Genomic DNA, 23,078 nt, shown 5'->3' on the forward strand with positions numbered 1-23,078 from the left:
GCCAACCGGCCGACGGCCGTGGGCCAGCTCCAAGGGATCAATGATAGAAAGTGTGCACGTTCCTAGTCGATAGAGTATTTATATCACGCACATACATTTGAACAACTGACGTTGGTCAAAGCTTTATGTCGCAAGTTTCAAGGTCCCTATCTATTGTTAGATTGAAGGAAACATTGATAAACTGATGATATTTATTTGATATATCAGACCCATCCGGACTAAAAACTTGCAAAATTTACTACATACCTTCTCGTGAAGTGCCTCACGTCATAATCGGTCTGTACGGGATCGAAAGTCCTGCAAGCTGCAGTTGCTGTGACACGTTTTCCCCGTGCAGCCGTCAAGTGTTCCCCCTCACTTCTTTACACTCGGATCGTTGTTTTTTCAGTGCTTTGTAACATTATGCTGATCTCTATGTGTAATGTACATAATAATAATAATAATAATTGCATTTATATGGCGCTTCATACTGACGTTTCTAAGCGCACTTTGCTACTCATACAAATAGATTAGAAAAACACTATAACATTAACAAAATCAGTGTTAACAGTATCAAAAGAAGAAGAAAGAAAAGAAAAGAAAAGAAAAATACATGTGATACAATGGTACAATAATTGATAACTGTGTCCGCCTGCAGGAGAAAAAAAAATACAACTGATTAAACAGGTGAGTTTTAAGAAGAATTTTAAATGATTCGACAGATGAGGCATTCTGAATATACAGAGGGAGTTTATTCCAAAGCGTGGGAGCAATGGAAGAGAAGGCTCGGTCACCATAACGGGTTTTTGTACGTGGGCCATGAAGTAATTGGAGAGAGGAAGATGAACGGAGGGGTCTGGCAGAAGAGGAGGAGCGGAGAGAGACTAGGTTTTGAAGATATATGGGTGCAAGATTACGTGTGATTTTGTACGTCAGAAGTAGGATCTTGAAAGTAATACGGGAATGGACTGGAAGCCAATGTAGTGAGCGGAGAACAGGAGATATATGGTCATGTCTCCTACTAAGGGAGACTAATCTAGCGGCTGAATTTTGGATACGTTGGAGAGGGGATATGTGAGAAAGAGGGAGGCCGGCAAGGAGGGAGTTGCAGTAGTCCAGATAGGAGGAGACGAAGGCATGGACGAGCCGCTCAGCTGATGATTGATCAAGCAGACGCCTGATCTTCCCTATTTTGAAAATACCCCATGATGCAGACTTACAAATGTTTGTGATATGGTGTTTAAGAGTTAAGTGTTTGTCCAAAGTAAAGCCAAGGTCTCTAACACAGTCAGAGACCTTAATAATCCCATCCCGAGTAGTTAGATCTGGTAGAGGAACTGTGCTCCTAAACTGTGATGAGAAATGGATGAGTTCAGACTTGTCTTCGTTCAGACGGAGTCTGTTAGCAGTGGACCAGGCTTTGATGTCATTGAGACATTCTCTCAGTGAATTAACAGCAGCAATCCTATCGCCAGGTGACATAGTTATGTAAATTTGAGTGTCATCAGCATACATAGCGTAGTTGACTCCATGATGACAATTGATGATTCTGGTGAGTGGACCTGTATAGAGGAGAAAAAGAAGGGGGCCGGCAACGGATCCTTGCGGAACTCCGCAGCTGATAGGACTAGGACGTGAACAGGTCCCATTGATTATCACCCTCTGTGTGCGATCTTGAAGACTGATATGACTTGATCCATTGGATGGCAGTGCCTGTGATGGAGTAGTCATTACTAAGTCGTTGTAGTAGCAACGTGTGGTCGAGCGTGTCAAACGCAGCCGAATAGTCAAGAAGAAGAAGAGCAGCCTCATTGCCCTTGTCGACAGCAAGAAGGAGATCGTTGAGCACTTTCAACAAGGCAGTTTCTGTTGAGTGGAGGTTACGGTATGCTGACTGGTTTGTAGGAAGCAGATGATTACTGTCAACATAAGACATTAACTGTGTAGACACAATCCTTTCAAGAAGCTTACTCACAAATGGCAGATTGGCAATTGGTCGGTAATTGCTCAGGACATCGGGATCTAGGTTCGGTTTCTTCAACAGAGGGGAAACAAGAGATGTCTTGAAAGGTATTGGAACTATACCCGATGACAATGATGTGTTAATGATGTTTTTAAGAACCGGAAGCAGCTCATCAAGGCACTCTTTGAGCAGCCAAGTTGGAAGAGGGTCCAGAGTGCAAGATTTTGGTGGAGATAGCATGATGAGACGTCGAAGCTGTTCATCAGTGACCGGATTAAACTCGCTCAGGTTGCAGTTTAAAGAGTTCTCAGGAGCCTGGACGGATAACTCCAAATGGTTCACGTCAGATACAAAGGAAGACACAATATCATCGATTTTCTTCATGAAGAATATACTGAACCTGTGCGCCAGTTCTGAATCAGATGAGTGTTCAGGATAAATAGAAGAGTCAGAAGGGGTGGACAGTTTCTTCACGAAGTTGAATAGTCGTTTAGAGTCAGCATTGGCGATCTCTTTTCTCAGGTACTGGGACTTTGCATCGGTAATCAGACTGTAGTACAGCTCACATTCTTGACGATACAGGTCCATGTCAGTCTGCATGCCGGACTTCAACATGCGACGTTCAGCACGACGCCGACGCCTCCTGGCCTCCCTAATCTCATCAGAGAACCAAGGGGCATTGGGTCTAATTGTCACAGTCACGGTTTTAACAGGGGCATGCTTGTCCAACAGATTACTCAGCATGTCATTATACATTGAAATTGCTTCTGTAGGACAAGATGTACACTGGGAAGTCAACAAAGCCTGTTTAATATCATGGCGGAAAGAGTTGGTGTCAATATTGCGAAGCTTTCTAAAGCTAACTTTCCTTCTAGGGTTTGGTGGGCTTTTAAGATTAATGGCGGAAAGAATGGCGGAGTGATCAGATGGCAAAGATGGCAATACAGTGATATGGGAAATAATATCTTCAGATTTCCTACTAAAGACTAAATCAAGTGTGTGGCCTGCTTGGTGAGTGGCACCCTTAACATGTTGATGAAACCCAAAGGCTTCAACGGCATTGAGAAAAGACTGAGCGAAACTATCAGCAGAATCATCTACATGTATATTAAAGTCACCAAGAAGAATGGTTGGGTGAGCATCAACGGCAGCACTCTCGAGGAGAGTTAAAAACTCATCAAGAAAGTCGTTGCTGGTAAAGGTGTGACGAGAGGAATGGGGTGGGCGATAAATGCAATAAACCCGAACAGTAGATGAAGAAGTGAGATGAATCGTGAGATCTAGCAGTTCAAAAGACAAAAATTTGTGTGTGTCATTGACAACACAACGCGCAGCAGACCTATACAGGACGCAGATACCACCTCCTCTAGATGTCTTTCTGGGATGATTGATAATATTGAAATTTGGAAGGGATAATTTCAATTCAGCAAGGGTAGGCTCATCCCTCTGGTCACCTGAAAGCCATGACTCAGTGATGACTAACACATCAATATCATTATCTATAATCAGAGTTGACACTGCATCGACTTTATTCGTCAAGGATCTTGCGTTCCATAAACCAAATTGAGACCCACTGGAAGCATCACAAAGGGACTGTGACCTTGGAATCCTCCGCCTGCGGCGTCCTCTGTGAGTACGCTGCGCAATCCCAAGATCACATACCCTTCTCCAAACAGTCAAAGGAAGTAGATGACTGGGCTTCCCATTAAACTGATGGAGGGCATGTACATCATATGTAATACGATTCGGTTGAAAACTACTGCAATACTCATTAGCATGTTGCATTACATCGACTTCAGTACATGGACCTGGGTTTGTTTGAATGTCACCGGACAGTAGGATGGCTAACTGAAAACATGCACATGTGTTGCTATAGTATGCAACAGGTTTACCACAGTGTCTGACAAGCCTGTGAACAGGAGAAAGTAGACTGTGATTACAGTTACAAGCATCAGTTGGCAGCATGAATACATGGTTCACGTTCAAGAGAGATACAGTCAGAGGTATACAAAAGAATAGATTCCAGAGACGCCAGATCTTAATCCCCTCCATTGCTGTGGAGGTGATGCTATTGACATACACATGTGAACGGTGTGACAACAAAAGGTGCTATTGAAAGTACAAAGCAAGTACACATACAAGATGCATGAAGCAAGTGTACAACACCGGGCTGGACACTGAAAATGGCAATACAGAGTAGGCAACAGTATCAAGATACAAAATTCATCTGCTTAAATATACAGCTAACTTACCAACAAATTGACTGGAAATGGTCTAGCAAGATCCTTGACACAAACAGAATACAATATAAACAACCATACTGCAAAAATGCAGCAAAAACCTGGTAAAAGAGACAATATAATCAGAGCCCTAAATGAGTGGGGCTACCTATGGAGGCGCACACCAAAAAAAAAAAAAAAAAAAAGCCTGTCGAGTACCGGTAGTCTATGGACGTGCGATTTGCAATTGCAGTTCATTATCTGTAAAAAGCTTGTACTTCCAAATATATTCTCCTTCTTCGTTTCCAGCTTTTAACATTGCATCATACTATACTTTGTACGACATGTGACGATTCCTGCGGGTGAATTGTGTGCGTATGTCGTCAATTTGTTTGCCATTTCACTCACCGACTGCCGTACTGCCATCATCCAGGGACGTCTTGCACTGCGTGCGTGCGCTTCTACTTTGGTCTCACCTAGGTACCTCCCTGCACCCATCACACGTGCAGTGTATGTAGCGCGCAATTTAAGCAGCTGAAAAAAAAAAAAAAAGGGTACTGGAAGCGCACGTAGTAGCAAGGCCTACACGTGGATGAGGTTAGAAATTGCCGCGCGCCTCCAGTTCACCAGCTCCTGGCCGCCTCTTGTTGGCCGGCCTTGAGCGCGACGTTCGACAAGCCATACCATAGTCTTGAATATTCATTAGCACAGTAGCCAATAACAGAGGCCGTCTCGTGAAAACTGCCCCGTGTACAAAGTGAATGGCAAAAACAATGTGTCAGAAAGAGTGTGTCAGATAAAGTGGGTCAGGAAATGGCGTAACCCTATTATTTTAGATGACACTCAAATAGAATGTGCATCCTACATAAATTTCTCAGTATCATAGTTGACGCAGACTCATATCATTAACATTAGTAAAATACCTTTACGTGATATTGATATCATCAAGAGACTTAAGTTTCACATTCCATTGTCCTCTTTGTTGATGTTATAATATTCTTTAACATCACCTTATCTTGATTACGGAATTTTAGCGCCCATCCAACTTTATTTAACTACTGTCTTTACAAAAAGGCACTTCGTGTTACTTCTTTTCATTCGGATACATTATTTACTTAAAATAACATTTTAAAAATTTCGTTCAACTGGCTCAGTTTATGTTTAATTAAAATGCAAATGCACTTCCTATAATGTTTTCAAATCAATATTCCCACACTCTTATTATTCCATTTGGCAATCTAATGAGTTTACTTTGGGCACCCCTCCCGAGAATTTTATTGGCTGAGAATGCATTTACATACACCGGCCCTAGCTTTTGGAATTTGGATTTTGGATTTTTAAATAAAATATTCCTCATCATTGTATTCTTTTTAACGCAAATTGATTTTCTTTTTCCTAATTCTCGCTGAGATATTTATTATTCATTGGCTCTCGGGTCTGAAGAACCTAAAGGTTCATCATCAATCATTGATTTCATCACTGCTTAATGAAATAATAATAATAATAACAATAATAATAATAATAATAATAATAATAATAATAATGATAATAATAATAATGATAATAATAATAATAAGGTCTTATTTACCCAGGGTAGCCTCTTCAGTGTTGCCACTGCTCTACCAGAGGGCCCTGCTGTTATCATTACCCTAGCGTTGCCAGGTACCCATTTATACACCTGGGTCGAGAGGAACACAGTGGGTAAAATCATCTTGTCCAAGGACGTAAGCACTGGGCGGGATTCGAACTCGGGTCCTCCGATTGGGAGTCGGGAGTCTTATCCACTATGCCAAAGCGCCCCCAATACGCCATCCTATTTGCATACTTGCTCAGCTGCCCGAAGCATGGCACTTCCTCAATTTCCTCTCCTGTTACCCTTGTACAGCGTGTAGGCACTCTCTTTTTCTTTCCTTTCTTTCCATTTATTCAGTTTTGCCACATTCCCTTCAATGGTAGTCCCCTTGGACAAGTCGTGTCATGTTGTTGTGTTTCTCCTGTTTTGTTCCGTCCTCTCTGAAATTATCATTGTGCTTATAGTATTTGTGAATAAGTATTTTCATATGAATATTTTGAGTTTGTTTTTTGTGGACCTCTCATATCTTATTTCTCTCAAAACAATTTTGCATTTTGCCTGTATGCATGTATCGGATTGTATTCGTTAACCATCATTTTATCCTTTGCACAGGTGAATGTATGCCTATTATATAATTCCTGGTTTATTGTGTTATTTTTGGTTGAAAAAAGAATGAAAAAAAAATGACTTGACTTGAATTTAATTTGATAGAAATGTCAGCAGCCAGGTAAATGATATCAGTTTCCTTATTTTTTTCTTCTGATTTAACCTATGACATGTGTTTTTTTTTATTACGATATTGATATAGAAAATGATATAATCTTTCCGCGTTGTTCATTCAGATATTGCAGTAGCACATTTCTTTTCTCTTTGTCACTAGTCATTGTATTGGGGAAAAAATAAATAAATTGTGCAAGTATATAAGGTCTATTCAGAAAGCCATCCACTGTATCCCAAGTAAATTATGTCGACCTTTTCATTGATACTGCCGCGGGCAAATAATTCTGAGAAATGAGTAAGATAACGAGAGCATCAACCGATACCCAATGCATGGAGATCTGTGCATGGTATTGACTGGAGGCATATACTATTATGCTTTTTGGCAACCTTGAATGATTTGTAAGTGCAATTATTTCGTTTAATGCTTGCCCAGCCTGAGTGTCGAAAGGTCACGGTGGATTTGCTTAGCGCTTTGACCACAAATATGGAATACACAGATAGGACAATGACCACAGAGATCTGAAAAATGGCAAAAACGAATAAAAAGATATACAACGTATATATAGGCCTATGCACAGTGTGCATAGACATATCGAGGAGAACATTACATTAACATGTGAAATTTGATTATCCCTATCAATGTCATTGTACTTACACTTGAAAGAAGTTGTCGTTCCATTGCTATCATATACATATGAAAAGCACCCTTTACAAAGCAGGAATTAACATTTTGCTCAGAAAATACGTACCAAAATCACAATCTTTCTAGTTTAGTACCCAGATGCCTCGTAGTCTAGGATTTAGACCTTTTTTCATAATGGCCTCCAGATCTCCTCCCTGACGGAATGGGAACTCCTAGAAGCTCGCCCTCTGGTATTTCTATTACGCTCCGGGGGTATGGGCTCCTAAAGTGCATGATTGCATGCTTTATGGATTTTCTTTTTGAAAGTTTTGAAAGTTTATAATACTCAACAACTGTGCGTCATCGACCCCAGGGGCAGATCCGACGTGCGGGATATCTTGTTGTGTGTTATAGAAACAACGAATGGTGAGTAGGGGGATGAATTATTTACGATTCATTAACATTCTACTGCAAAACCCCTCCAGATGAAATAGAAAGTGTAAACATGCGTCATTACATATCTATACAAATTCCTTAGATCAGAAAGGACTGATAATATCATTGATCTCTATATTACATAGAGATCAGTAGGCTGTGACTGTTACAGTACGCACGGTGGTTTAAAAACAAAATTTTGATTTTGTTTTTGTTTAAACATTTATACAATACAAAAGCTAGGTGAATTTTTTTTTTATACGCGTACTTTTATATCAATTACAAAACAAACAAAAAAATTGTTCATTGATTGGTCGAGAACATCGAAAGTGACAAAACATAGTTCCACTATGAAAATCTTAATTTCCATTATTTTCCCTTTGGAATATATACGAATTAATATGAAAGTCTGGAAATAAGACTTCTAAGGAGAATGCAACCTTAATATTATATACTTATTGGAATGATAAATGGCAAATATAATCAAACAGCCACTAAACAAACAAAACAAAACCCTGACCCGCGTCCCGCTTGCTGTACAGTGTCATGTGGCTGTATCCAGCTAGATTACCGGTCAGAGAGTGTGAAGCAGTCTTACCATCACCTCTACTTCGAGCTCTTCGTTTGAGGTGATTTCTGCCCTCACAGAAAGGACCTCCCGTATTACTACTAATAAGTAAGTGTTCATGAATGTATGATCTTCAAATTTTGATGTCTTTATTAATGCTATGACAAGCAGGAAAGAAATTTGGGTAGGCACTGTACAAACTTCATCAAACTTACGCTCATTATTGTGAAAGTTAACTGTGCCTGCATTTGAAACCCTTTGCTCTACACACGCCTAAGCTCGTGTATGGCATGTGTGTGTCTGTGTCTGTGTGTGTGTGTGTGTGCGTGTGTGTGTGTGTGTGTGTGTGTGTACGTGTGTGTGTCAGGCCTGCACTGAACTGTATTTGTTGTACAATGATGATAATGCTTGATGTACAATTCAATTCGCATTTTTCTACTACTGGTCCGAACCATTCTGAAAACATTCCGTTGTCTTTTAATAAACTTTATGATTGGGACGAGAGAAATCAAAATTCTTTTTTTTTTTCTCCCCTGTAACAGAATATGAGAAAGATTTACCTTCTAAAAGAAGTTCTGGTCATGATGATATTGATAATATACAGTTAAAAATAAAACATACCATATTGTTGGGCCTCTGCTTTAGACCTATATTCTCAATATACATGTATCAATGTCACAAGGGCAGGTATACCAGATGTTTTGAGAAAGATTTGTATGATAATAGACGTATTAAATGAATTACTGAATGACTGACCGACTGAATGAATGAATGAACGAATGAATGAATGAATGAAAACGATCACAGTTATATTCTAAATCGCATACCATGAGCAAGAGAAAGTGAGTATTAGAGTTAATACTGCACAGGCAAAGAGTGCGAACCAGGTATGACTTAATTGTGCATCAGACACGTCAGGTCAGATTATCATGAGGCAGGCCTATTCTGAATGCCTGGATGTACATGTATAGTAATATATATTCTTTTGCTGTAACCAATGAGGTAAAAGATGAGGTTGGAAACCTGATATCATTAACAACCGAATGCAAAGACGAAAGATTCAGAAAGTATGGATGTGCCACCTCAAGAAAAAAAATTACTAGTTGATCTGTGTAAGTACAGGAAGTATATCATAAGAGACAGAGTAGACTATAAAGAGTCAAGTCAATATAAAAGATACCTCTTTGTATCAGTTTTCTGACAGAGAAGATCGTTCACTCCTCACAAGTGGCAATGAACTCTTGGAATTCCAACGGGGCCAAAGCGTGCTCAGAGTGATGTTAGGAAGTTTGTGCTCAAAGATTTCGACTTCAGCCCCGCGACGAGGTGCTCGATGTCGGGTGCGGGCCCGGCACGGCGTGCGGGGAGATCGCTACACATGTCAAATCCGTCACAGGTATATACGTGCCAACTCAGTCTCACCAGTGTCTTGCTTGTTTTTTGATCCTGATTGATCATTAGTCGTTACAATATAGGTAGGAGGATGTATTAGGAATCCAAAATATTTATATGAGCTTCATATCATGTCATGATTTTTTTTTAAAAGTTCAAAATTAACTTAACTACGCATTGATGTCAATTCAATTTCGGTCTTGTAATATTTTGCACTATTCTGTTGGCTGGTCCTAATTGCCGTAAGGTCATCAAAATGTACTCTCCATTTAGAGGCTAACTACTAGTACCCTTGCCTCAACTTTGACTGCAATGCATCATTATTTTCGACAACGAATCCGTAATTATCCATACTGACTGAATCAGATCTTTAATAATTGTATTGATTTAAGTAAACTTGTGCATGAGGTCTGTTTTTCAGTGGGGTTTTCCTGCCTTAAGTCTTTCTTATCAACATAGGATATAGTTAATGTGTAAGGTCTATATGGTTGAAGCATCATACTATTATCCATGTTTCTGATATCTTCCTCATCCTAAAGGAATCGACCTTTCTCCAGGTATGATTTCTGTGGCCAAACAAAAACACGCTGCCCCGAATGTCGACTTTGCCGTTGCTGACGCACATTCCTTCGGTCAGGGATGGGAGGAGAAATTCGACAAGATCATCTGTATCTGCGTGCTGCACTGGTGCAAAGATCAGCAAAGAATTGTGCAGAATATATTCCGCTGCCTGAAACCAGGAGGGCGGTTCCTGCTTTGGTTTAACCTCCAGTCGCAGCTGCTCGGCAAGAAGTGTAAATACGGAGAGACGGCTGATACGTGGTTGCGAGCTCACCCGAAATGGGGGCTGTATCTCAAGGTATGTTTTCGAAGCTTACAATACGTCTTACACACAGAAACAAACGCATATAATATATTTGTTAACTGTACAGATAATTTACTGCCTTTTTAAAGAACTGGAAGGCCTTCATTCCTTCATGTGTGCATCTGTGTGTCTGTGTAACTTGCTTGGGTGCCACAGCAACAATGGTCGTTTACACGGGGTCATCCCACGAGACCAACACCCACGGGTCATACTGTCCACGAGACCGACATCAAAAATAGGTCCATGAGTCATACGCTCTCGAGTTATACGGCTCACGTGAGTTCGACACTACGCAGAAAAGGCTCACAAGACTGACACTACGCAAACAAAGTCCACAAGACCGACACTACGCAAAGAAGGCTCACGAGACCAATAGGATGAACAGCGCCATCTATATATGTCAATTACAAGTACCTGTGCAGGGTGTTCCATCAAGGAGGTTCGAGAGATGGAGTTACAACTGACTATATTTATTCAATCAGGGCCCCGTTGCAAGAAAGTTGCAATCAATTGCAAATAATTGCTAATTTTGAAACAACCATTCTGATTGGCTCAGGGTCTGCCCTATTAAGAAGGCATGCATGCAACAATGATTTTGATTTGCCAGTGACAATCAGTTGCAAGTTGCGTTTAAACGCAAAGGTTCTAGCAACGGGGCCCAGCTGTCAGTTTTCTATGGATGGACACAAGAATTCCACAGGTGCATTTGTACCTTTGATGTTCGATGCTTGAAGCCGCCATTTTTCTGAGCAATCTGAAGATTCATTTTTAACGCTAACATAATATCGGGTATATGCTGCTCGTTTATATATCAAATGCAATGAAATTTCACCTAATGATAAAGCATATAAAACAAAAGTAAATTCCGTTCGAAAATATGTGCAAAAGTGTAAATCTGAGCTGTATTTTGTGAAAGTGTTTGAAATTTTATCCTCATGGAAAGCCGGTTTTATCACTTTTCTCCTTATTTCCGCCAAATGAAACTAACATGGTATCATCTTCTTTAGTTCTTTATAAATCAATATGTCAGAGTAACGTACAGACACGTACAGTCGAGTAATTTTGATATCTATTTCAGCAATATTTGAGCAATTTCTATTCGCGCACCCCCGTGCCTGTACCATTGTCTACCGCCCATCGTTTGTAAGTAGGGATAGCGAAAAGTAATTACCATCACAAAGACATATTTTCCTTGGAAAGTGGCTGGTGATTATGCAATGAGACACGAGTCAATTGTCTTCGTATCTGAGCGGCAGATCCAGTTTGACACATACTTCAAATATTTTTGAGTGGCGGCTTCGAGCATGGGATCAAAGCGAATAAGACTGTTGTGACTCCATTTCTCGAACCGCCTTGGTTCCATGAAGGGTGAAATAACATACTGGCGGGTGCAATTTCGTCACGCTATCGAGCGAGAGATTGTAACTAATTGAACAGCACCATCTACATTATCTACGACATCAAGTATGTTTTTCTACACGTGTGGCTTTCAGGGGGCAGTTCTGTGACGGTTCGGGTAGGGACATTGTTACTGATTTTTTTTTTTGCGATAAAATTGTACTCTTCTTGGGAACCCCCAACCCCCCCCCCCCAAAAAAAAAAGATAAATAAATAAATGAATAAATAAATAAATAAATCCATACATACATACATATATAAATAAAAGAGACAAGAACGATGAATGGTTTAATTTTAGATCTTTCATAATGTCATCGTGGTATCTTTAATATGCTTTCCCAATTTCTAGCAGAAGATGAACAGGATGTAAGGTTGTTTTTTTTTTCTCTCTGTCTTCTTTCTCGCTTCACTATAGTTAAGAACGCCTTATTAGTTATCCTAATCGCCTGCCAAGACGTTTTTGAGTTCAATTTGTAATTATCTCTGTAACTTTAATGTATGACATTCCATGGATAAAAACATTTTATATCGCAGCGATATCGAGGTAAATCGATATCGCGATTTACCTCGATTTGTGGATTATGTTTGTAAAATTATTCTCCTCAAAACGGTACATATTTCATGAAATAAAATAGCTGTTTTCATGGATGCATCTTCTTTTTCCGAATCCCTAACGTTGCGTTAACAGACGATTATGTTACTTTCTTTGAATAATTACAACACCTTCGCAGATGACTACGCCCCCTCCAGATCATGTAGAGAAGGTGTGCACTGCGACATTGACCATTTTGTGAAATATTTCCTCGTAAGCCTCATTTCACAGCTGGGTATTTTTCTAGTTGGTCGATCTTTTTTATCTTTTATTATTTTTTAGTTTATTTTTTCTTCTAAGTAAAGGCCCGGTCACACCGCCCAAACTTTGCTCGAGCGTTCCTTGAACGGTAGGGAGAGGGGGGCGAATTTCGACAACGCTCGTCACCGCGCACAAAATGGGGAAAAATCGAAAACACGGGCGTTGCCTTAGCGGTGTACCGCTGAAGCCGGCTTTGCTTTAGCGTTGGTTTAACGGTAGCGAGCGGTAGCGAGCGGTAGCGAGCGTTGGTTTAGCGGTGACGCGATAGAGCGGCGTTCTGCGCATGCGGGCGTTGGCTCGGCGGGGGTTTAAAGTTGGTTTAGCGGCATACCGCTTTTGACTACGGAGCTGAACGGATCGCTTTGATAGAAGTTCTGATAGATTTTTGATAGAAGTTGATAGTTGAAGTTCATCATGCCACGTGGACAAACGAATAGGAAGGCTGGAGAAGGAAAGCCAGCAGCCTCCAAGAGGCTGCTGGACTAGTACACCAATCATAGCAAGTCTCTCAGCATCCATGGTAGTACAGTTTTACTGTAACTTTGAGCAAATGAGGTCTGCACTCAACGGCAGCTCGATTCCAAATGGGCTCCCCGTATTTATTGCCAAATTCTGGTCCCGCTCCGACACCTCCATACCAACGCCAAACCAAAGTTCTCACCGCAATGGATCGCTGCTTCAACGCCCGACACCGTTCCAGCAATCCCATGTCCGCTCGTAAAACGCTTACAACCGCTCCACCAAAGTTTGTGCAACGTTCAATCACCGCCCGGGCAAAGCTGGCGAAGCAGCGGTGGTCCAGCGTTCAAGATTTCTGCGTTGGCCTAGCGGACCCAAGCGTCCACGAACTTGCGTCTAGCGGTGCCAAACTTTGACTGGGCGTTGTTGGAGCGGTGGTGAAAATTGTCCGCTCCTCACCGCTCGCAATATTTTGTGCAGCTCAAAACTTTTGGAGCGGTAGGAGGGACCATCAGCGGTGGCCGAGCGTATACGGCGTTGCCTTAACGGAGGCCAACTTCTGTTAAACGGTGGTGAACGGTTACGAGCGGTAATGAATTTTTTTTCACCGCTCAAGCAACGCTCCAGCAAAGTTCTGGCGGTGTAACCGGCCTTTAAAGGCCCGGTCACACCGGCAACGCCGTATACGCTCGGCCACCGCTGATGGTCCCTCCTACCGCTCCAAAAGTTTTGAGCTGCACAAAATATTGCGAGCGGTGAGGAGCGGACAATTTTCCGTTCCGGCAAAGTTCACCACCGCTCCAACAACGCCCAGTCAAAGTTTGGCACCGCTAGACGCAAGTTCGTGGACGCTTGGGTCCGCTAGGCCAACGCAGAAATCTTGAACGCTGGACCACCGCTGCTTCGCCAGCTTTGCCCGGACAGTGATTAAACGTTGCGCAAACTTTGGTGGAGCGGTTGTAAGCGTTTTACGAGCGGACACGGGATTGCTGGAACGGTGTCGGGCGTTGAAGCAGCGATCCATTGCGGTGATGAACTTTGGTTTGGCGTTGGTATGGAGGTGTCGGAGCGGGACCAGAATTTGGCTATAAATACGGGGAGAAATGGACCGGGAGCCCATTTGGGATCGAGCTGCCGTTGAGTGCAGACCTCATTTATATCAAATTTGCTCAAAGTTACAGTAAAACTGTACTACCGTGGATGCTGAGAGACTTGCTATGATTGGTGAACTAGTCCAGCAGCAGAATCTTCTTGGAGGCTGCTGCCTTTCCTTCTCCAGCCTTCCTCTTCTTTTGTCCACGTGGCATGATGAACTTCAACTATCGACTTCTATCAAAAATCTATCAGAACTTCTATCAAAGCGATCCGTTCAGCTCCATAGTCAAAAGCGGCATGCCGCTAAACCAACTTTAAACCCCCGCCCAGGAAACGCCCGCATGCGCAGAACGCCGCTCTATCAACGCTCGCGTCACCGCTAAACCAACGCTCGCTACCGTTAAACCAACGCTAAAGCAACGCCGGCTTCAGCGGTGCACCGCTTAGGCAACGCCTGTGTTTTCGATTTTTTTTCCCCATTTTGTGCGCGGTGACGAGCGTTGTCGAAATTCGGCCCCCTCTCCCTTCCGTTCAAGGAACGCTCGAACAAAGTTCGGGCGGTGTGACCGGGCGTTAAGTGTATGTGTTTTGCGGAAAGGGAAACGAGGGTGTTAGGCAGTTTTTAAATCAATGTAGAAAGGTCTGGTACACACTATTATTTCATGAACACTCACACACGTAAACACGATTAAAGGGTGTGTACAGTTCTGGTCGAGGTGAGGATTTAGCTTTTAACGTTTTGCGAGATATTCAGAAATCACTCTATGAGATGTCAAAGAGCATGCAGTTCTAAGGGGTATCAAAAGTTTATTCGATGAAAATCGGTTTTGAATTAATGGCTGAGGTATCCAAAAACAAGGTGAAACAAAGAGATCCTAATAAAGTTGTGGCATGTCGCCTTTTATTATTAGCACTGAAAACCAATTTTCATCAAATAAAGGTTGAATCCTTCTTAAAATTACATGCTCTTTTATATGTCATAAGAGGCTTTTCATTATCTCACTTAGGAATGTTCAAAACATGAATCCCCACCTCACAGTCCCTTTAAAGGTCTTGAACATTTCAGGGGGTGAGGGAGGCGGCAACTGACGGGGTAACACCATAGCAACTCTCCTTTTCCATCTTATATAATAATATTATCATAGTCATCCTTATGCCATTATCTGGACACTCTGGTCTATAGGTGGCGCTGTTCATCCTGTCGGTCTCGTGGGCCTTTTTTGCCTAGTGTCGGTCTTGTGAGCCTTTGAAGCGTAGTGTCGGTCTCATGGGCTTTGTTTGCGAGAGTCGGTCTCGTGAGCCTTTTGTGCGTAGTGTCGAACTCATAGGCTGTAAACTTTGTGGGCTCATTTCACTTGATGTCGAACTCGTGGGCTGTATAACTAGTGGGCTGTATTACTTGTGATCTGTATGACTCGTGGAGTGTATGGCTTGTGGGCTGTAAACTCGTGGGCTCTGTGACTCGTGGGTGTCGGTCTCGTGTCGTGCACCCGTTTGCACAGGCACGTTATTCTCAGGATGGCCAAGATCCCTTCAGTATACTCACAGATGATGCTAAGCGTCAGAAAGGAACATATTGTATATATTTTAGATAAAAGTAATACAGAACGAAATTCTCTGAAATTACATTTGATGTATATACATTTTACCAATTACAAGTTCAAAGGAATCATCGAATCTCAATTTATTCTCGCTAAGTAATTGTTTGCACTCGCACGGGTGCTGTTCGTTATTCCGACGATTCGTTTTTCCGAAGGTTCGTTATTCCGAAACACATAAATTCCCTATACCTAGTGGTTCGTTAATCCGAAAATGAAAAGGGGTTCGTTAATCCGAACATTTGTGGCATTATTCCGAAGGTTTGTTATTCCGAAGGTTCGTTAATCCGAAAATCAAATAGGGTTCGCTTTTCCCAAGGTTCGTTGATCCGACAATGAAAAAGGGTCCGTAACGAACCTTCGGAATGAGCTTTGTTTCATTTTCGGATTAACGAACTTTCGGAATAACGAACCTTATTTCATTTTCGGATTAATGAACATTCGGAATAACAAATCTTATCACATTTTCGGAATAACGAAGCTTCGGAATAACAATCTTCGGAATAACGAACCTTCGGACTAAAGAACTTTCGGAATAATGAACCTCTGGAATAACGAACTGTAACCGCTCGCACAATAGTTCAGAGATAAATACATTTCTATTTTCTCATGGAACGTTTTCTTTCTTCAGGACTATGTGCATGAACAAACTGACTGGCTTTGCGCAGACGATTTCCTGAAGATGTTGCAGTCAGTCGGATTCAAAATTGTTTCCTCTCGAACTGGTGACGTCACATGGACGAAATGGAATGAAGCTATCATAAAGGGTATGTAAGCCGTTCATCAGTTGGTTGGGGTCTGCTTCTCTATACCATTAGTGTAACAGCGTTGTCTTCGATCAAACACAGCATCTAAAACGCAACAAACAGCGCAAGAGCTAAAGTGTCATTCTAATCAAGACTTACTCTAAAATGGGGCGGGGGCGATGAGTTGTTATTTTACAATTATCAAAAAGAAAGATACACTACTAAGCATGTTTGTTTCATTGCCTTTTTTTCTCTCTCTCTCTCTCTCTTTGGGTGCTTGTTTGTTTCTGTTAGCGAATTCACTTTACTGGAAGTGAAGAATGTCTTTCCAATAAAAGTCAGAACTAAGCTACCACTAATTTTCTACTCATCTTGTGATGAGAAAGAAGGGAATGAGTACAGTGCTCAGTGTCAGTTGCTTTATTGCATCCACCTTATTTTCACTTCTCTCTAAACTAATCAATATCTTACCATTTTTATTGCACAACATTTATCATTATGATATTATAGCATAATGATTTGATGACTCTGATGATTTTAGTAATTAAACATATCACATAAAAATGACGTAATAATCCCGTTATAAATTAAACATAGTAATGTTATTACATATCTTATCATTATCTTCTCCACCCTCGCCATCATCTTTTTTATCATTCATCATGGCTTTGTTTCCTTTGTCTGCTTGGTCTGTTTGCCAAAGTCAGCCTAAATCCTTCTGACATCTTACTTTGTTACACTGCTGACATTTTTATTCAAATAGTCAATAGAATTGAAATTTTCTCCCATACCACTCCGAGTATAAGTCAATTTGTCTTAAACATATCTTTGTAGATTTCAAGTGCGAGCTTTTCACAAAACAACCATGAAGACTTTACACAACGAAAACACACTGGAATACATATCTATAGAGTCATACAACCCTATTCAAGGCAGGGAACGCATACACATAAAAACAAAAGACAACGGAAAGAGAGCATTGTAACAATGTAAGGGCTCAACAAGACGGTTGATTGCCTCTTAAGTTGGGCCCTAAGATAGACCAGGTTCATTTTGATTTGATGTATTCTGTCACTCTGCAACGATACAGCTTCTTCAACTTAAAGAGATAGCGGATATTTTTAGCTAACTGGTGTAGTGTTCAATAATTAGTATGACATAATTATAGATATCAATTATTATCAACTCTTTCATTGTAGCTGTATGTCTTTGTAAGAAGGTTCTGTACAAAATAAATCCTGTCTTCATCATTTTGCTTGGTAGAGTGAGTTTGCTGTTATAATCTCTTGTTGCCCTTCGTTTTAATTTTCGTTGGTGCCTCAAAGCTGGATAAAATGGACAAAATGAGTACAGTGGTTGCACGGTTTCGACAAACAGCAATCCATAGATTTCCAGTAATCTGGGAAAGCCTCTCTTCAGATGAGAGAATTGATAATGTATTTGGAGATATTTCACATACTCTAATAAGTTTTTAAAAGTGCAATGCTAAAGACGGTTTAAGTTTTGTTTTGGTATCATTTCAGATAATGACGGTAATGTAGGCCTATATATAAATATAGTATGTTATTTCACCCTCCCCATCCCACGTTTTTGTCCTGTGCGACTGCATATTTATGTGACTGTTATAATGTAAGTGCAATTTCATATACAAATGTTGACATAGTAGGGTGTCTTAGAAGATCTGCGGGTCATTGTAATTAAGTTTACATTTTCTTTCCCTAGCTGGCAGCCCTGTTTTCTATGTCACTATCTGGGTCTGTTTTCCCATTTGTGTTTCGTCTCTGTGTTATAATCCATCTTATCTTTGTTATGCTCAATATGCTGAATCAAATTTGTTTTGTGCTTGTCTATTCGCACATGTGTGAAATGCTGAATAAAAAATAATAATAACATTTTCAGAGTATTACAATGAATAGCACGCCTGTAACTTCTGGGGGTTGTAAATTAAAAATGAATCCTTCTAAGGAAGTATATATAGCTCATATGTTGCATCTGGACTACTTTTTTGGTTTGGGGGTTTTTGTTTTGTTTCTCAAATGGACCCTGCTCGCCAGCTCCCCCCCCCCCCCCCAGTTGCGGGTCTGAATATAATGTAAAGTGTCGTGTCTTTTACTGCATGCAGATCATATCAGAATTCTTATCGGGCACCTTCGGCGTATCCCTGACGATCTGAGGGACGAATGCGTCGACGACATCCACAGGTGGTTGGTCGATGTGACGCCCAAGACTCCCGAAGGACTTCCGATGGGCCCGATTGGAAGGATAATGGAACTCCATGTTGTAGCGACTAAATAGCACCATGACGGAAGAGCTATTTTTCACTTTTTGCTGTGGTTGTTGTTTGCGCTGTAGTTGATTTTAAAGACTTAAAAAAAAAGAGTTTAAAGACCTAGTTTACCCATGACTTTTCTTCTGCTTCAGTAGAGTGAGCTTGGAGCCCTAACAAGCAATGCGGGTTTACCCTCTCGTCATGTCTATTCTATCAAATCTATGCTCAACTTGCAAATGCAGAATCAGCCTTTTGAAACGATCATTCAAAACGCCGTTTGCGGACAAAACGTTTCTGCTCAAATTGTTGGAGCTTGAGAAAGAGCCGATACCGCAAACACGCACTGCGCATGATTGAAATACTTTAACGCTAAGACATAGTATCCGACAGGATTTTAACATTCATCTTGCACCATTTGGAACTTGCTTGCTATAGTAGTATCGGAGAAAAGACATTTTATCTGGCTGGAGAGATTTTCCTGGATATCGATTTGGATTTTTTTTTTTTTTTTTTTTTAGTATTTAGAGATCAAAAGGTGCAAATAATATACCACTTATATTTTGGAAACGCCCTCCCCCATTCAGTAGTGGGTGTGTAGAACGCTGGGAGTACGTGCATGATGATCCAATCGTGTCCTAGCGTTAGGGTCCTATACTAGCAGCTCTGAAACTCAAAGTAGCAGGGCGTAGCTTCCCGTGAACCGTTTATGGTTAATATTTCGTATTTTCATCATGACCAAACGGTAATTGTGATGTTATCACGGCGTTCTTTCACACATTTGGTATGCAAAGTGTACAGATTAGAGCAAAAATCGACATTCTGTTCTGCAAGCACACGAGGTGTATATGTTTGGCTTTGAACCTTTATTGTAGCGAACTGTTCAGCATACGTATCTATGCCTCACGTAAACTGGAAATACACGTTTCTATTTTCTTCCCCAGTAAAACCGAATTCTATTTCCTTTGTCTCGAGAGAAATTTTAGCTGTCTGGTGAAAATCGCATTCTCCTGGATTTTAGAATTCTATTTTTATGATGTGCTTTTTAACTTCAACATTGATATTATCGAATTGATTATACATGTATATTCTTCGTACATTATGTATTCATATTGGATATTGCATTTACATATTTCTTCTTTTTTCACTTTTATTAGTCAAGGGGGGGGGGAGATGTTAGTCTAATAAAAGCAAGCATGATTACTTTCGCCGTCAGTATCAGCAAGTCAGTTGGTCGACTGTTCTTTGTGGTAAAGGCTACAGAATATCGTCCGCATTGATTCATATGTGTTGCATTTAGGACTTATACCAAATACGAAATGAATTAACAGCTACTGAACAATGGTTCGGTGAAATAACAGTAAGTGCAGTGATTTCTACGAATAATTGGATATGTATTGGCGATATGAACAGCCAAGAATAAACAAGTTAATATTGGCTATACCTTTCAAAAAATATGGATGGTAATGTCTATGCAGGTACAATGGAACATTAGGCGCACGACTTTACAATTTCAAGATGAACAAAACGACGCATGGATTCTAGCAGGATTTCTGGGAAAAGGCTATTTACGATTGTATGGTCCTGTCGGCATTTTTTTTTTTTCTTTTGTTAAGTAAAGGTTGGGAGCATTACTCTATTACTTATGCTGAATCCGAAAAATCCTGTCCCACGCAAGTTCGTTGACCTGGACCACCTACTTTGTACAGGAAAAATGACTACTAAATGACCAGAAATTGCAATTAGAGAGATAGTTAATCGGCAACATTTATGAAGCTGAATAGGTTTGTTTTAAGTCTTTACTAATCATTACATCCAACACAGAACTAGAACTATCCTTCACCCCCTTGCTTCATAATTTCTTGCTTTAAAAAAAAATCATGATTTCAAATCTTCTGCAAACACTGAGTTATCAAAAAATATTAGATCATTCCACCAGGCCATCCACTGTTTCTAGTGCAGATTCTGTAACTGAACCCATGTCAGCTTTCATTGATAAGTTCTTGCAATGGGTCTTCCACGACATCGTGAGCTATACATATAAAGATATACTGATGATTTTTTAACACACATTCAACTCCCACCAGATTGCTCTCTGGTCACCGAAGATGTTGTCAGTCCGTACACAAACATACCCCACTCTGATGGGGTGAACGCACTTTGTAGGTTTCTAACCAAACACCTCTCCTATGACATCCCAATTAAAGACAGTTGCTATCAATTCATGTTAAAACATAACTCCTTTACATTGTTTTGATGATGAATACTTCCTCCATACAAACTCATGGGTACAAAATTTGCATCAGCATATGCTGGTACGCTGATATTGAAATCATCACGAAGGTTTAACTGTATTCTACTGGGTGTTACCAGAAAGAAAAAAAAAACATTTCTCACTTTTGATCCTTAATACAATTTGTAGTTCGAAAACTGTATTATATCACTGGCATTGATTTGAATAATAGCTGAAGAGTGTACAGTTTAGTTGGAGGTGATTTGAAAATGAGAACATGAATCAGTTTCATTAGATCCATCATTAATTCTAAGGTTAAGTTCCAGATTTGGGTCAAATTTGAACCCTCTTCACAAAATTGAACTTTACACGGGAACCAATGATGTGTACCTGTGTACGTGGATGAGTGCATACAATGACCCTGAACAATAGACATGAATACATGTACCACAATTACCACCTTTTCAGAGCTCTGCTGACTAGGTTTCTCGCTCCAAGGCACATGAATGCTTTATTAATAATTCATGTGGATCGCCCTGGGCACTGCCAGTTTGAATTCATGGTAAAGGGTAAACTGCATGCACATGAAAAAAAGTTAGCACATGTTTTCATGTCCTTGCATACACTACTTTTCAGGCTGAATAAAGACTAGCTGTGATGGTGGAATTTCTCATGAGTATGTTATAGAGCATTCAGACTCTGGCCATTGTTCCGGACCATTGTCTGGGTGTTGACCACACACTCCCACACACGCCGTGGATGACCCCAGTGCAAAGATACAGTTTTGTACAGAGAGTTGAAAATCGAGCAAAATCTGAACCCCAACATGCCCAACTCAAAAATAAATCTCGAATTTGATAAAATTATTGATTTATGCTTTCATTTCTAAATTACCTCCAACAAACTTGTACACTATTCAGGTATTGCTCATATCAACGTCTGTGTTATCTGATATCAAATAGTTTTTGAAGTATTAAAGATCAAAAGTGGGAAACGTTTTTTGTAACACCTAGTACATTGTTGCATGTTTTCTAATGTAAATTAGTTTTGCAGAAATCATATTCTACTACCAAGGTATTGTTTCTTTGCAATAGCTCAAATTTCTGTTTTGCTGTGTGAAGTTGTCTTTTATGCATATAACTAAAATACATACCAAGTGAAGCCACTGCTTTCCTCTCAATGTAGTTGTGGATATGGTTCACCTCATCCTTGCTCAGAAGAACCTCTATAGGATTGCATATTATGAATACAGGAAAATGGATACAGAATGAATTTTCCTTGTAGATGACAAGAATTACGATACCAAAGACGACCAAGTGGGTCGAGCACTCACCTGAGAAGTTCGCTACCTTCTACACATGTTATTTCATGCAGTCAACTACCTAAGAAAAACACCGAAAACCAGGGCAGCTGCTAAGCTTGTCGAAAGTTTGACTGAGATGCATTCTCAAAAAGAAGATCAAAGTATGACAACTATAGCCTTCAATTTGCCCTGGCCCTATGGGGCCACCCCTGGATCTGTCATAAGGAATTTGAAACTGTGCTGAAAGGTGAATTTCTGATTTGAACTCTTTTTTAAATGTTCTAATTTGAGGGCTCTGAATAGAATCTTGGCGCAAGTGTATTTCTGTGAATCTCCATGAATAGCTTATGAATACAAAGGATGTCAAACATGTTACAAACTATCCTAGTGCTAGCAATGGATGCGAATATAAGATTGTTTAGCATTTGTTGGTTCAAAACGCCCCAGCGTGACGCTCCATTGTGAACAACCTAAATATCTGTTTACCTGTGTGTGCTGAATGCCAGATACTTTATCATAAAAACATTGCAATTATCATTCTCTCTCTCTCTCTCTCTCTCTATATATATATATATATATAATATATATAAGAATACTTAATATATTATATATTTATATATTATTAATATATGTATATTATGTTAACTACTTGTCATACACAGTTTACACACAATACATGAATAATGGATATCGAATGATGAAGGATTGCAATAGAATACTTGAGTCTTGGGTTCAGGTGAGCTAACAATGGGGGTGTCTGTGGGATATATATATATATATATATATATATA

The 23,078-nt window shown here is 40.3% G+C and overlaps 1 protein-coding gene across 1 annotated transcript in view; it reads left to right on the forward strand.

The window, feature by feature from the left end:
* The window catches only part of LOC140233349 (uncharacterized), a 30,379-nt gene extending 11,599 nt beyond the window's left edge, over nt 1-18,780 (forward strand). Inside the window, exons 3-4 of the mRNA XM_072313456.1 lie at nt 16,371-16,506; nt 18,608-18,780. Of these exons, the coding sequence (XP_072169557.1) occupies nt 16,371-16,506; nt 18,608-18,780 (309 nt within the window). The remainder of the gene's footprint in view (nt 1-16,370; nt 16,507-18,607) is intronic.
* The last annotated feature ends 4,298 nt before the right edge of the window (nt 18,781-23,078 follow it).

Source organism: Diadema setosum, chromosome 9 (assembly GCF_964275005.1).
Source record: "Diadema setosum chromosome 9, eeDiaSeto1, whole genome shotgun sequence".
NCBI classification, from domain to species: Eukaryota; Metazoa; Echinodermata; class Echinoidea; order Diadematoida; family Diadematidae; genus Diadema; species Diadema setosum.